This window comes from Gossypium hirsutum, chromosome A02 (assembly GCF_007990345.1).
Source record: "Gossypium hirsutum isolate 1008001.06 chromosome A02, Gossypium_hirsutum_v2.1, whole genome shotgun sequence".
Taxonomy (NCBI): domain Eukaryota; kingdom Viridiplantae; phylum Streptophyta; class Magnoliopsida; order Malvales; family Malvaceae; genus Gossypium; species Gossypium hirsutum.
Genome location: NC_053425.1, coordinates 107,445,896 through 107,462,415, shown reverse-complemented (window position 1 = coordinate 107,462,415; position 16,520 = coordinate 107,445,896). Strand labels below are relative to the sequence as shown.

Genomic DNA, 16,520 nt, shown 5'->3' with positions numbered 1-16,520 from the left:
ATAAGAGTAAATAAAGTAAATGTTATTAAAGTACTGATTGATATTGAATAATAGCAATAATGTATTTGAATTACCATGTTTTAAAGTTGATTAAGCTATTGTTTATAGAAATACCACTAAGAGTATTCTCAGCGCACGGTTTGTTTCTGTGCGCAAGCTAGGTACGAAAGTATAAGGACTCAGCATACAAGCCGATCCCCAAACTCAAATTGGTGAAGTTTCTATCTTTTTGGAAAATGGCATTGTACTTAGGATGTCTTTTGGTCATTTTGAAAGTATCTAAGTTGTTAAGTGATATTTTGGTATGTTTTGTAGATGTTACCAAAACCTTAAGTATGGTATGTTTTGATATGTTAGTGAAGAGTAATAAGAGGAAGTGTTGGTAAATATTGTAGAGAGAAGAAATGAAGATGTTAGAAACTTAGTTATCAACATTTTATACTAAAACAGATTTGGACAGTAGCGGTAGTCCAACTTTGAAAATATACCAAAAACAGTATAAAGTGAATTAGATAATAAATAAAATTTGTAATTGAAGCTTAATGAATCTATTTTTATATGGAAGAAATAAAATAGGTAAAAGAGTTGTATTTTACGAGATATTTACCTTTTGGTGAAACAGGGTTAGAACAATTTCTGGATTCCCTGTTCTGACTTTAGAAATTCACCATAAATTGTGTATTAAGAATTAGGACTCAAACTTTATTTGTATGGATTCCTTATTGAGTCTATTTTTAATTGAAACAAATGGCATGGTCATTGGATTTCTGTACAGGAAGAAATTTCATTCGTAGTACACAAGGGTCAGAGTAGCCAAACCCTGAAATAGGGGAGACTTTTTCTAATAAACTGTACTAATTGGCCTGACCAAAAATTCTAGAAAAAAATTAGTAAATAGATATATGAGTCTAGTTTCAGGGAAAATTTACGGAATTAGATTTTGAGTTTCGTAACTCGAGATATGATTTTTTTAGCGACCATGACGCAGATGGATAGTTTACTACGAAAATTGTTTAAGTGCTAAGATAAGTTTTGTAATGTCTCCTGCTCGACTCCGGCGACGGTCTCAGGTAGGGGGACGTTACAAATTATCCTCCCAGCAATGAAGAAAAGATAAACCTTTTGTGTCCCGAACTTACTTTAAGCAATCTCTTTCACCTTCAACAATTAGTCTATTCTCTTGTCCATTTTTGGCTCACCGCTTTTCTGGGTGAACCGGTTTTCCTAACACCACCACATACTCCTCCTTATCTGTTCTATTGTTGGACACTATATCAACGATTTTTATTATTTATTTTAATTTGTCATAACATGATCTTATACTTTTAAACTGTTAATAGTATTTCTAAATTGATAACATAATAGTTAAAGTGATAACGCAATTTTAAAAAATATTATTTGATCATTCAATTAAATCTACGTAGAAATCTAATCAATAATAAATTTACGTATCAATGGAATGTTTGAGATTGTCTTAAAAAAATTATATGTTACTCCTTTAACGATAACATCTAGCAATGTTAACATTATAAAAGCAAAAGACTCAATTATACCAAATTAAAGTAAAGAAGTTAAATTCTCAAATTTTAACGCAGTCGGAGGACTAAAATTATAATCAAATTGAGCATTAGAAGATAAAATGAAAAATAAAAACAAAAGACTTCATTTATAAATTAGCCCCTAAATTGTCATTAAAGTGTTTTTAATCATAAGTGGTTCTTAAACTATCGGTTTTATCTTGCTTTATCCCAAAATTTGCAAGACATCCACTGGCCTAACTAGAAGGAAGTTGGCAATGGTCTTGACCCTCAAAGTGGTAGAATTGCTTTAAAGCCCTTTTAAAAAATTTAAGAATACAAATTTGTACAATAGTAAAACTTTTATTTTGCCCCTCAAAAATTTATAATATACTTTTGGCCTCTTCAATTTTTTTTTTAACTTCCTCTAACAACATTCAATAAGGTTGTACCATGTGTCACATTCTCATTAGCTAATATGGCTTTCCTGGGGTAAGACAACTTAGAAATTACTTTTGACAAAAAAACCCGTTAAGGACAAATGTGAAAATTGAAGTGTAGTTTAAGAACTAATTTAGGAATAAACCCAAAGTTAGAAAGAAAGAAAAGGGAAAGTCTCCCAAACAAGTAAATCATGTGTGGAGCATTTGAATGAAAAATGTGTTTCCGAAACTCAAAGGTTGTGGGTCCCATTCTTTTTTTAATTTACTGTATTCTTTAACCACGTGGCGATTTAACATTAAAAGCCAAATAATTTAGCTAATGAAACCGTCCGGAACCAATTCTGTTCAATGCTTTTTCTAAATTGGTACTCTGGTCGGTTCTCATTTCAATTAGACGGCTCGGGTTGATTAATCTTAATTGTAAGATGATAAAATCTGAATCGCATGATAGATTTTGAATTGATTTGTTTGAATTTGAAAAGTGGATGCAAGATCGAGTGGGATATATATATATGGAGCAAATATGGTAGTAGTTTGCTCTGTCCACTATATGAAATTATTATTTTTTCATTGTATATATTACTATTAAATGAGTGCAAATGTGGTAACGTGTTATAGAATAAAATTATGCATTTTATGTTTAAATATTTATTTGACTTGAAAAAATATTAAAGATAAGTAATAATATTAAATTGAAGTCTAACGGAGTAAGACGAGATAAGTATGAAATGGTAGTAATTTTTAAAATTATAAAGCGGATTGGGTGATGGAGTAGAGGGAGCAAACACAAAGGCAAGTGGAGTAGGTAGTGGTCTTGGCCCTTTAAAATAGTAGATTTGTCATTTATCCCCTTAAATTTTATAAATTTACATGTTAATGTAATGGTGAAATTGTACTTTGATTATCTTAATAATTTATGATTCATCTTTAGCCTCCTAAAACAATTATATGGCTTCGTCCTTGAGAGTGTGCCAAATGTGGAGCGGTGGTGAATTTAGCAACACATGCCCTTACCTTGCTCGATTGACATCTTTAAAAGATCAGGTAGATTAGGCTAACTATTTGGACTAGTTACGTAGAAATATGGGCGAGTTTAACAAGATTTGTGGTTCATATTTTGGGCTAGATCAGATTAAGCTCAGAGAAACATATATACACGTATATTTATTTATTGATACCATGCATAAGTTAGGCATCTATGAAAACAAACAATTATTTATACTTAAACATGTAAATACTGACATTAATACAAATAAGGGTGAGTGTTATTTTATCATCTTAACTCGATTTTAAAATTTTTCGAATAGAGCCGAGTGAAATGAAATTCGAGTCAAGTCTAATTGAGTAAAATTGTTCGAGTTAAACTAAAATCCTGTTACAGTATAATTAATTTCATGTTAGAGCACAAAAATTTGAAACCATATATATTTGAAATATTTTTAAAAGCAAAATAATAAAAAATAAGATACTTTAGTACGATGAAATTGAATAATTAATTAACTTATTTAGGTCTTAAGGTTATTCTTTTAGAAATTTTTTATAATTTTTATAATTTTAAAAAATAAACTTCAGAATAAATCAATTGTAATTTTTGTTGAGAGAGACCAATTTGCTTGTTTTCAATATTGTTACAGACCAAAGGGATATTTACACTAATCTTTTATTCAAATTATTCGAATAACTCAAACAACTCGATTCGATTAACTCGAAATTTAATTTTTTTTTCAATTTTTTAATTGAATCGATTTTTGCATACCCCTAGATACAAAATTTATCCTAGGGTAGGTTTTGATGGGCGGTGCGGTGTATTTAGTTTACTTTTTATCTCACGCTACAGTATCGTTATAGTATCTAATTTCACTGTCATCGCTGTTTTTACATTGACCGCAGATAAAAGCTCTACCCATCCAAACTCTCCCTTCGCCATTTCAAAGAAAAATTTGTATCAATTCGATCTAACAACAAAAAATTAATTATATGAATTTAAATTGATCCGAACCCAAATAAACACCATAAATAGAATTATAAATAATTTGTAATTACTCAAATTTAAGCTCGAAATAATTAATATATCGGATTAAATCGATTAAACTTAAAATTAATCTAACTCACCTAATTTACATGTTTATTTTTTTTAAAATAATATTCAAATAATTATAAAAAATCCATTGAATTAACTTAAATGGATAGAATTTAATTGAGAAGGATTAATTTTTATATTAAAAAATAAAATTTAGTGTTGAAAATGATTGAAAATTTTCCCATTGACAAAAGGCCGCGTTTGGCGTTAAAAAAGGTTAAAAATTTGGAGTAGTGAAAAAATAAATACAACTGTCTCAATGACGGCATTTCCTTTCTCTCAAGTCTTATCTTTGAAATTCAAGTAATATAGAAAACATTATTTATTAAGTTAATTAAAAACGTTTTTTCTGCCAAACGATGCCTTGTCACATCCCCTCTTCCCAGTTTCCCAGTCCATTTTCATTGTGCCCACAACCCCCCTCAATTCCATCGCTAGGGTTTTCTCATTTTTTGTTTTAAATTTTTTTATTTTCAGAGAAAAAATTAACATAAGCGTAAAGTGAAAAAGGATTATTCTGAGGATTTTTTTATATAATTATACTATTTAAATTTTTTTTTTGTATGGAAAATTGTCAACAAGTAGAATCGGGCACGGCTCTGTGTAAGCGCGGTGGTGGTGGTGGTGGTGATGCTGAGAATAATAGTGATGGTTTGAATCGAGGAGTGGAGCTTATGAACGTCGATCACTGCCGGAAGGTTCCGTTGACGGAAGATTCGAATCTCGTCGATGTCGCGGTTCGTGGAGATGGTGGTGGTATGGGGGAGGTGAAGTTGGGGAATGAAGTCAAAGTCGTTGAGATGAAACGGAGAAGGGGAAGACCGACGAAGAATCCGGCGAGAAGCATGTCTTCGTCGGCGCCGGCGCCGGTAACTGTGAGGAAGAAGGATGAAGAAGATGTTTGCTTTATATGCTTCGATGGCGGGAGTCTCGTGCTTTGTGATCGCCAGTGAGTTTTTGGATTTTTTTTTTGGTTGATCGGAAAATGTAGTGAAATGAAATCATTGGCCAATAATGAGCTGAAAGCTAGAGTTATTGTTTTGATTGAACTTAAAGGTTTTGTTAAGTTAAGATGAAGTTGATTGACCTTTAGCTCAATTGAGCTTATCTGATCTTTTTATTCATGCAAATTAATTGCAGTTGGTTTCAGTTTTGCTAAGTTAAGCTGAAAGTTTATCTCTACGGATCTTTCGGTTATTTTATGATACTATTAATTCATATGCTGCACTTAATAGTTTACGATATGTATTCATCTGTGCCGTTTACATTGTTAATTGTATGGGATTTTACCTGTCAGTGGCTGTCCTAAGGCATATCATCCGGCTTGCATCAAAAGGGACGAAGCATTCTTTAGATCAAAGGCGAAATGGAACTGTGGTATGTTGGATTTTAATTATTTCTTATAAATCTTCGTCAATTTTGTTTCAATTTAATTAATGCAAGTGATGGGAAGTGTTGAAGCATGTGTTAGCGTTATCTAGATTCATGTTTCACTTATTCTCTTCGCAGTTAATTAACTGATGTTCTTTTGTTGTGTTACCAGGTGCATGTTAAATGATAGCTTTCGATTCTGTCATCGGTTTAGATTTGTTCTGTCATATAATTACCGGATTACTTTATTTATCTCAATTATGATAAGATATCATACCATTAATGCGTGTCCATTGACTGGTGACTTTTCACGTTTGTCACTGACTTGGATTCTTGCAATTATAGGATGTACTTTTTCCACATGCATATTTAGGGTAGCTTCCATGTTTGTCATTGCCTTGTATGTTTGCTACCCGATTAGTTATCATGCATACATTGTTGTCGGTTGTCCCATTATCAGTAAGTTATAATGCTCAAGTTGTTTGTTTCATTAATTTTTTGCTTTTCTATTTGTTGTAAATTTCAGGGTGGCATATATGTAGCACTTGTCAGAAGGCTTCATATTATATGTGCTATACGTGTACGTATTCCTTGTGCAAGAATTGCACTAAAGGTGCTGATTACGTGAATGTAAGAGGAAACAAAGGATTTTGTGGATTGTGCTTGAGAACTATAATGCTTATTGAAAACAGCACTTCAGGAAATAAAGAAATGGTATGATTAACTATGACTACACCTTATACAATCATTTCTTTTTGAACATCTCACAGCTTTTTCTTTTTTACCATCAGTTGTGTTTCTTGTTTTGTAACTATTGTAATTGGTATGGTTAGATTATTAAAGGGTAGAGAGTCTTAAAGGTGTTTTAATTTATACTGTGCAGGTTCAAGTGGATTTTGATGATAAAACTAGCTGGGAGTATCTTTTCAAGATGTATTGGGTATTCTTGAAAGAGAAGCTATCTCTAACTTTAGATGAGCTTACTAAAGCTAAAAACCCATGGAAAGAAAATGCTATCATGGAGAAGCCTTTTGGAGACCTAGGAGCTAGTTTTTCCAAGAGAAGAAAAATGTTGAAGCAACAGGCATTTTTTAACAAAGTTGAATCTGTAGAAGCAGAAAAATCGGGCATTACAAAAAACCATTTGAGGCCCACTGATATCATTAGCAAACGTTCCGAAGCTGTTGCTACCCAGATGGCTGTTCTTGGGAACAGTGATGGTCCGCCTATAATTGCCATTGATACGAGATGTAAAACCCATGAAAAGGTTGATGAGAAAGGACAAAAGGCAAACCCAGATGAATTTGCTGCCATTGATGTTCATAACATGAACCTGATCTACTTGAGGCGTAGTTTAATGGAGAACTTAATTGACGATGTTGAAAAATTTAACGACAAAGTTGTTGGTTCCTTTGTAAGGATAAGAATTCCTTGTGATCAGAAACAAGATATTTATAGACTTGTCCAAGTAGTCGGTATTAACTTAAATAACCATTGCTCCCTCATTAATTTTAATTTGTTATTCTAGACATTCACTAATGATGTGTTTGTTTGCAGGTACCATCAAGGCAGCTGAACCATATAAAATTGGTGAAACGACAATTGATGTCATGATTGAGATATTAAATTTAGACAAAAGAGAGGTGGTCTCGATTAATGGAATTTCAAATCAGGAATTGTCTGAGGTGCCCCAGTATACTTGTTCAATTCATAATCTTTTACTTATTTTGTGTGACTTCTTTCTTCGCTTCATTTATTTAAAGGATCCTTCCATTCTCAACCCTGCATTATATTAACAAAAGTTTCATGCAAGGAAGTCTAATGTGCATCCGCTCCATGATTTTATTGACATATTGATGAAAAAGGGATGAAGAGTTTGGTTTTGTTGGTTCGAATTTTAGTGAGGGTCATATTTATGATTGAACTAGGGGAAAATGGCTCAATTAGCCAAAAAAGGGGAAGATTCTAATGGCAGAGGTGAATGAGAAATTTGAAGCTAATTGATGGCTCATGTGGATTGGTATAGGTTGGGAGAACAAAATTGGAAAGAAAGAACGAAAGGGAATACACTATAAAATATATAAACCATTTACTGTTACATTGTCGAAAAGGTCACTCAATAAGGCCATTGACATGTTTCTCCAACTCTATGGCTATCATTTACGTACATTCTTAATTAGAGGTAACTTTACCTTCTTCGACAAGGTATACAAGTTTCGCTCTAATTTTTTACATTTTTGTTATAACTCAGGATGAATGCCAACAACTACGCCAGAGCATAATAAAAAGCGGGCAGATCAAATGGTTTACCGTGGTATGTCTTATGTTCATTTTTAGTTTTCAGCCTAGATATTTGTAGTGTCATTTGAAAGGAGTTTTACATACTGTTGTAGGGTGAGATTCTGGAGAAAGCAATGGCACTCCAAGCAGTAAGGGTAAATGACGTAAGTTCCCTAACTTCAGAGTTGCAGCTCCTAAATGACTGTGTATAATACTGTGTAGTTACTTTGAAGTGATAGGGTGTTAGTGTTCAAGTATAGTTACATGTTTTCTATTTGCCCTTGAGCTATGCTGAAGGTGTGTTTTGCATTTGCTCTTATCTTTTTCACCAGTGTCTGGACTCAGAGATTTTGCGGGTTAAAAATCTTTGCAATCAAGCAAGCAAGAAGGGGGACACGAAAGAATATCCTTTGATGCTTGATATGAGACTGACCGTTAAGCTTAACCCCCCTCTTTTCCTCCTCATATACCCTTATATCCTCTACTATCACGACATTCTAACATAAGCCACCAACATGCAACTAACTATAAACCTAACTGTTGCTTTGAGCCTATCATGCTCATTATCCTTTATTTGGGATCATATTCTCAGCCATATCAGAGATGCAAAGTCCTTTTGTAAATTTTTTTCCTATACTTTTTCGATCTCTCGTTGCAGACCTTTGTCCGATGATATCAATTTAGCACATCTCTATGTTTGGTTGAATATTGGTGCTACACCCTAGCTATTGCCTAATGCATTTATTTCAAGGCTAAGAGTCTTGTGACTAAACAATGTCAGAGATGACCAGCAACAAATAGGGCTTAGCCTTTTCGACTCCAATCTTGTCATTTACCATCTCAGCGCATTGCTTCTCTTTATGGCAGTGATTTTTTGTTAGACATTTTGTGTTTTTTGCTAGTTGCTGCATTGTACCTGAAGTGCAATTGGCCTTTCAATTCCGCTTTATGTTTTGTTTGGTTGAGAAACTGTAAGAAAACTAAGGAACTTGGAATCTTGCAACACAATTCCAAACTTAGTCTCTACATTTTTAAGCTATGCAACTAAAAAAACTTATTTGTGCTAATCATGCTATGAGACTGTGCGACATGATTATACATTATACCGGCAGTTGCCTTACTTCTAAGCCTTTCTATTGGTAAGTAAACAGTAACAAGTTTATCAAGTATTCCTTGACCATGTTGCACGCTGAGAGAATGTGAAGAAAAATTGCAGCTTCTGAACTCACCCGATGAACGGCACCGTAGGCTACATGAAATTCCTGACATACACCGTGATCCAAATAGGAATCTATTTTCCGATGAAGCTTCTGGAGAGTTGGATGAGAAGAAAAAAGGTAGCATGCACTTTTAAACATAAAACATTAACATAAAACATTTTTTGTATTGTCGTTTATCCTATGTTCTTCATCTTTTGGTATGGGCCATATCGATGTGTAAGGGCAGGCAGATAGGGGTCTGCATGTATATGGATTTTTTATGTATCTTTGTGCTAATTAGACTGGTTTCTTTTTATGTTCCACTGCACTCTACAGGAATGGAGCTATCTGTAAATAGTATCGAGGCAGATAAAATATGGCACTATCAAGACCCACTTGGGAAAATCCAAGGGCCATTCACTATGGCAATGTTACGCGGATGGAGCAGTAGTGGTCATTTTCCTCCTGAATTGAGAGTATGGAGAGTAAGTGAAAAGCAAGAAAACTCTATTCTTTTAACTGACGCTTTGGTTGGGCAGTACAGCCAACTGCAACAATTGGTTCAGCACAGTCGCATGCCAACTGAGGATGCAAGTATGGCCACCGAGGATGGATGTCGGAACAGGGATGAAGATGCTAGGGAGAGTAAGGATCAGAAGGTGAACCCGATGGAAAGTAAACAGCCTGAGGGAAGCTTGAACCCGATGCAGAATGATACAAGTGGTCATTGTCAAAATAACGACTCTGCGAAGAGCAAAGAATTGGGCTCTCAATCTTCTACTTGTACTGCTCCAGTAGATATTGTCAGTTCTGATGCGGCAGAGACAGGAAATTCTGTACCACACTGGGATTCTATGAAGGGCGATAATTACTTCCCCGGCCAGCCCCAAGCGAGTAGTTCACTTCCTGCATCTACAATATCCGAGAAACCATGTGAAACAGAGTCTGATCAAGTTAGCAAAGGTCATGGGGTTGAAAGATGGGACTGTGGTTCCATCGACATGAATTTGAATTTGAACAAGACTTCTGAAGGTCAAATCATTGATGGAAATGTGAAGCAAGATGATAACGATGGGAAATCAGTCAAACCTTCCGGGCAATGCTGGAGAGCCCCACCTTTGAATGATGGTTCAAATGGATGGAATTCCAATTCTGGTCTTCTTTATCTGGCTAGGGCTCTTGAAGTGTCAGAGCTAAATCAAGATATCGATTTCCCTGATCTTCCTACCTCAACATCGAAGTTGAACCATGAAGACTCAAAAGGTCAGGATACTAAAAACAAACAGTCTCTTTCTTCGAATGTTCCGCAACTGGATTCTGGTCCTACCTGGAGCACTGCTTCTAGTCTAGTGGGTAATGGACCACAGCTTCCTGAAGTAGCTGGTGAATGGGGAGGGTATTCGTCCAATTCAACAAGACCTTCCCTGGGGGAATGGAACCCGGATCTTGTTCCCAAGTCTTCCATAAAACCAACCGACTTGGGAAGCGATCATGCTGCTACTCCAACTTCAGGAAGTGGCCAATTGACACATTCTTCTCCTACAGATCCTCCAAATAATGAATCTGGATGGGATTCGATTGTTCCCGAACCCAACGAGTATTCTTTGGGTGATGAATCAGTTTCGGATCTCTTAGCCGAAGTTGAAGCAATGGAATCACTTAATGGCTTGGCTTCACCTACATCAATTTTGCGTTGTGATGGGGACTTGGCTCAAGGTTCTGAACCTGATTGTTTTAGTCCTGTAGGAGGACTGAGCCCTGCACCTGATCCAGGAAAAAGTGATGCTTTAAGCTCAACAAACGATCTACAAATGTCATCTCTAGCAGCTTTGACCAATGAGCTATTCGGGATCTCTACTTCTGAAGTTCTCGATGCTCAAAAGAGTTCCGGCGGTCATTCTTCCACAAGTGCTGAAATGGATGAAGATACGAGGCCTAGCGATGTCTCAGTTAACCAATATGAAGCTCGTTCAGACATGCAACCTCCTGCACAACCAGTAACAACTTGGGGCATGACCACCGTAGGTTCCCATTGGAGACCAGGACCGGAAACCACGGGTACCAACTGGGGAGCCGTTCATGGAAATACAAGTTTTCATTGGGATGATTTAGGTCAAGAAACTACAAACCTTAGTTGGGGAACAGGTCACGGAACAATCCAGGAAAATCGTAGTAGCATCCATTCAGGCACTTCTGCAACAAATCCAGCATATTTCGGAAACCAACAGAGGTACGTCGATACAAGGGATCAACAAAGGTATGTCGATCCAAGAGACCAACAGAGGTACGTCGATCCGAGGGACCAACAAAGGTATGTTGATACAAGGGACCGTGATTTTCACAGCAGGGGAAGGTCCTCGTGGAATAGGCACTCATCATATGGTGGTGGTGGTGGTCCTCCTCCAAACAGAGTTGGTTCATTCAGACCTCCGCCCAAAGGGCAACGGGTCTGTAAATTTTACGAAAGCGGGTATTGCAATCGGGGAGCATCGTGTAGTTATTGGCACCCCTGAATAGGTTTCACCTTTTACCATGGCAATTGTGTGCATTTAATTCTGTATTCATTATTCGTAATGGTAATTTGCTGTTACTTATCCCAAATTTTAACTTGTAAACTGTAACAGTAACATTCAAGCTGAGGATAAAACATGTATATTATTATAATAAGTCTCATTCCTTCTCTGAATTTATAGCAATGTTGTCCGAATCCGAATAGCTGGTATATCAATTCAAACAAAGGGATTGAAACCGGTTGAACTAGTTTATAGTTTTTTTTATATAATTTTTTTAAATTTTTCATTAATTTTATGAATGTTAAATTATTTATTTTATTATTGTTGGATTGACAATTAACGATTGAATCGAGAATTGGCGTTCTGATTGGTTTGATTATTAATTATTAATTCGATCATTAAAATTTTTCGAATCATATCATTATGTATTTGAATTATTGTGGGTGTTAATTATTTTAACTTTGAATTATTGATTGGATTTATATTAATATCGAATTTTCACATTTTAATTAAAACTTGCATGACTACATATAATGTAAGGAAAAAAAGAAAAAAGAAAAAATTCGTGAAATTTTGCACTTACTATAATATTCATCTTCCCTACCATACTTCATTGCTGCCGAAATGCCATGGGTTGTATCGGGTTAGATCTAAGCATAATATAACATATTTTATATTTACTCAAGTTTGACCCGAAAAATGGTTTAAAATTTAAGCCTATCAATTTTGTAAATGATCAATTCAAACATATTTTAGACTAGCCCATATTATTTTATAAAATTTTTAAAAATATATTGATATTATTTTAGTTTAATATTTAATGCTTTTATATTTTTATTTATTAAAATTATATTTATAACTTAACATTTTTTTTGTTTACATTATAGTATATAATTTAATTTTTATTTGTTATAAATTGCATAATATATAAAACCAACATAATATAAAATATTAAACTTAAAAATACATCAGGCTTTAAATGTTGAAACTTAAGCCGAACTTATATTTTAAACGAGTTTTTTTTACTCAAACTTATTTTTTGACTTATTTTTTTTAAACCAAACTTTTTTAAAGTTGGAATAAACTTTCAAATAGAGTAAATAAATTGCCACCTAACAATTAAGAGATAGGAAGAGGATGGGGACCTATTATAATAAAATTCTCTAACTTCTTTCAATATCTCATTATTACATGCATACAAATCAACTAAACCAACATACAACTTATTATTCATTATGATTTCTTAGAATTTATGATTTTGTCCCACAATTTGTGATTCTCAAATTAATATATAATTAATGTGAGATTTGTGATGTCTTTTTTAGGATCATGACGCATTATTGTCTTTATGTCGAGTTGAAGTTTTGTTTTTCGACTTTGATTAGAGCTCGAGTGCTTGAGGTTGGGTTCACAGAACAGGAGCGATGTGAACTTATGCTTTTTGAGTAGTCTCTTCAAAAACTCTAGGAAAGACAAAACCTTACTCAACCCAGAAACAATATTGATCTGTTGAAGGGCCTACTAGCCCCAAATAGGTGAGAGTTTATAGACTTCTCGCCAAAGAATTAACATCCCCGTACAAAGATAAATTGTAAGTAATTTAGTATTACATCAATAACGCAACAACACTTTCACTTGTCTTAGGAAAAGAAAAGTCATTAGGGCAATAAGGTACACCGAAAGTCTCGCTACTTTCAGGCGCCCATTAATTCACCATGCAACTTTCTAACTCATACATACATACATATATTGACATGAGTTAGCAGTATAGTAATGAAGAGATAGAGAATGTATGAGTTAGCAGTATAGTAAAGAAGAGATAGAGATTAAATACAGTCTGCAATGGAGGGGACATCCACAGAGACCAGCATCAAGCAAGGCGAAGATCATTGGTTCCATCGTGAAGAACAAGTGGAGGCTGTTGGTTTTGGTAAAGGCGAAGGGCATATAAATTAGAAGCCGCATTTGGTAGTAGTCCCATTGTTGATTCATAATATCCTCCGGTTTCAACTATTCCATCTTGACCATCAAGCTTTGCCTCCTTATAATGAACCACAAAAAGAAAGGGGAAATGAATCAATTCACCACTATCCTTTAACAAAAAAGAAAATTAATACATAATCTGGTGCTCGAGTTTTGACTTTTTTTTTTCTAATGTGGTATATGTAAAGCGGGCTTTAGGGTTGCCTTGGTGAAAATTCATAATTAATTAATCGGTAAATATACTTTTTTTGGTATATGAATTTGATTTTAATGTTAAAATTGACACCTATGTGTTTTATTTTGTTTAAATTGATATCCAAATTTGGCTTTCGTCATACATTTGACAACTTACTTTTGTAACTCAATCAAATTTAGATAACGTGGACCAATTAAGTTTAGACACGTGACGCACATGCCATGTCATTAGCTGATGTACCTGTTACATGTTTGGTCCACTTCATCCAATTTTAATGAAGTTACAAAGACAAATTAAACGGTGTGACGAAAGTCAAATTGGGGTACTAATCTGAGCAAAAATAAACATATGTATCAATTTGAACATTGAATCTAAATTCAACTACGAAAAATTATATTTACCGTTAACTAATAATATCAACAATTAGCTTTCATCAATTCAACTCTATAATCCAAAAAAACACAAACATCGGACTTATTTAACAAATTAAACACAAAATCAAACAAATTCACAATTAAAACTAGATCTATTTTATTAATAAAATCATGAAAATTCAACACTAGTAATACTAATAATTAACTTTCATCGAATTAACCTTAAAACCAGAATTAAACACTAAAAAAATTATATTACTACTTTTTGGAACCAAAATATATAACTTTACTAAATAAGTGTACCATATTGAAAAAAAAAATCTATATTAAAAAAGTGCCAAACCTGCTTTACCCTACATTTCATTCAACTATTGGATGATCATAACATTAAGAAAATTACAAATTACTATGAAATTCAATCACCAAGGATTCTTACCAAGTCCATGACAAGATTTGCATGTCTTTCCTCCAAATTCCTTACCTGCAACAAGAAAAGGTTTAAAATTTCTCCAAATTTTGAATCAAATAAAACTTTTTTTTTTTAAGAAAAAGTTGATAATTTGAGTTGTTCAATTTACTTACCTTCTTCTTGTGTTTGTCTGTTTGAGTTTTGATGACATGGTACTGTGAAACAATCAATTCATATTCATTAGTTTCATAATTTGAGTTATAACATCAGTTGCAGTGATTTTGTAGATAAATTAAATCGGATTTTAGGGTTTATTATGTCTAAGCTTTATGTAATTACATATAATTACTTACAAATACTCTTACATACATATATATATCACCTAGCTAACTTAACAACATTGCTTAATTGGGATTTGTCGAATTTTTTAACTAATACTCATAATTTATTTGAATTTAATTTAAAAAATTTAAAATTAAATTGATAATTATTTAGTCAAATTTAAGTTCGAGCAGCTTGAGCTATCGTCGAGCCGAATTTGAGCACTATAATATTCGTTTTGGACAGCTTAAAATCCTAATCGAGCTGTTCATTTTAATATATATTTATAATGAAATTATATTTTTTCCTTTATTATATAATATGAATGAGTTTAGTCGAATTTAAATTTAAGTTTAAGTATAAAAATCGATAAATAAATTTAATTGAACTCGATTAATTCTTGAAGCAGATTCAATCCAACTAAATTCAAAGACTAAGCTTCCTATCATTCAAATTCAACTTGGTTCAATCATACCCTAATTGGAAATGCCAAAAGAAACACCATTAGCCTTGTTTTTACCCCAAAAACATTGTCAGGAGTCTTTTCAATGGAGGCTGAAATGGAGTTAAAATTAGCAGAAAGATAATATATATATAAACTATGAAAGAAACAAAAACCCAATATATATAATAATGCACACATACACGCAACATATATATATATACACACACACCCTTTTGGTACAAAAAAGGAGTTCCAATAATTTCAAACCTTTCTCTCACGTATAGCTAGCAAAGAAGAATCCATTTTAGCTTCAAGAGCTTGCAGTTCCTTAATGTTAAGTTCATTCAAGTCTCCACCCATTCTCTGCCTGCAAATAAATAAATAAAAAAACCCCGTTCCCTTAATCAACAACAACAAAAAAAGCATGAACCCTTTTTTTCATTGACAAATAAACCCTAGCTTTGGTTTATATATATATACACCATGGGAAAGGGCTATAATTTCATTATACCTAATCTCCCTTCTCAGCTTCTTGTTTATCTCCTTCAACCTCCTGTAATTTTCTTCCATTCTCTGCAAAAACACACACAAAAATGGAATAAACAACAACAACAGCAACAACAACAAAAAGAACCCCACAAAGCTTAAAAACTAAATTGTAAACCTCATAATGGGAGTTCCATAGATCAATCCCTGTGGTCTTTTGGTATAGATCGAAAAACCCTTTTGTCCTGATTCAGAAAGAAACAAAACCCCAAATCAATGAATCATTTGTTATATGCATATATATATAAATTCATGGAGAGAAAAAGAAAAGGTTTAGGGATTTGAAGGGTATTACGAGATGTTGGGGCTAAGGAACTCATGAAATTTGCCAGTGCTGGAGAACATGATCAATGAAACCTTGGCGTCACAAAGAACAGTGAGCTCTTGGGCTTTCTTGAATAAACCGTTCCTTCGTTTTGAATAAGTGACTTGCCTGTTTGTAGCGTTCTCAATCTTCTTGATCTCGATCTTCCCACGACCCATTGTTGGTTTCTTTCAAGTGAATGATCAAATGAGAAAGAGGGTAGCAGCTAGGCTTAAAGGGGTTTGCAGCAAAATAAGGTTAAATGAGAAAAATGGTTGATGAAAAGGGAATTGAATCCCATACCGGGAAAGAGGGTCTGAAGGGATGGAAAGTATTATTGTTTGATAACTAGAAATAGTTGTTGAAATTCAGTGAAACACTGATACAAGTTTACAGTGTGAGGGTATCTCGAGGTTAATCATGGCTGATAACGTGTGGGATTGTATAGGTTTTTTGACCCAATATTGGGATTATATATTTTGATTTTATGGTTAATGTAGACTAATTCTTTTTGGGTTTTGTGGTTGTTTAATACAATA

General features: G+C 33.7%; 2 protein-coding genes across 3 annotated transcripts; one reads left to right on the top strand and one right to left on the bottom strand.

Annotated features, from left to right (window-relative positions):
* The first annotated feature begins 4,362 nt into the window (after positions 1-4,362).
* LOC107936544 (zinc finger CCCH domain-containing protein 44) lies at positions 4,363-11,576 on the top strand. Its single transcript, XM_016869293.2, has 10 exons — positions 4,363-4,989; positions 5,338-5,417; positions 5,938-6,125; positions 6,295-6,886; positions 6,969-7,096; positions 7,663-7,725; positions 7,805-7,855; positions 8,024-8,094; positions 8,880-9,028; positions 9,227-11,576. Exons 1-10 carry the CDS (start codon positions 4,604-4,606, stop codon positions 11,401-11,403), a joined length of 3,885 nt encoding a protein of 1,294 aa, XP_016724782.1. The 5' UTR covers positions 4,363-4,603; the 3' UTR covers positions 11,404-11,576.
* A 1,406-nt stretch (positions 11,577-12,982) lies between these two features.
* Positions 12,983-16,340, bottom strand: LOC107936526 (agamous-like MADS-box protein TM6). Of its 2 annotated transcripts, none has more exons than XM_016869276.2 (7): positions 15,973-16,340; positions 15,796-15,862; positions 15,643-15,704; positions 15,399-15,498; positions 14,539-14,580; positions 14,393-14,437; positions 12,983-13,441 (listed from the first exon to the last, which is right to left on the bottom strand). In XM_016869276.2, exons 1-7 carry the CDS (start codon positions 16,158-16,160, stop codon positions 13,274-13,276), a joined length of 672 nt encoding a protein of 223 aa, XP_016724765.1. In that variant the 5' UTR covers positions 16,161-16,340; the 3' UTR covers positions 12,983-13,273. The 2 variants fall into 2 exon arrangements, with proteins under 2 accessions (XP_016724765.1, XP_016724764.1); XM_016869275.2 differs by having other exon boundaries at positions 12,983-13,444; positions 15,973-16,321.
* Between the last annotated feature and the right edge of the window lie 180 nt (positions 16,341-16,520).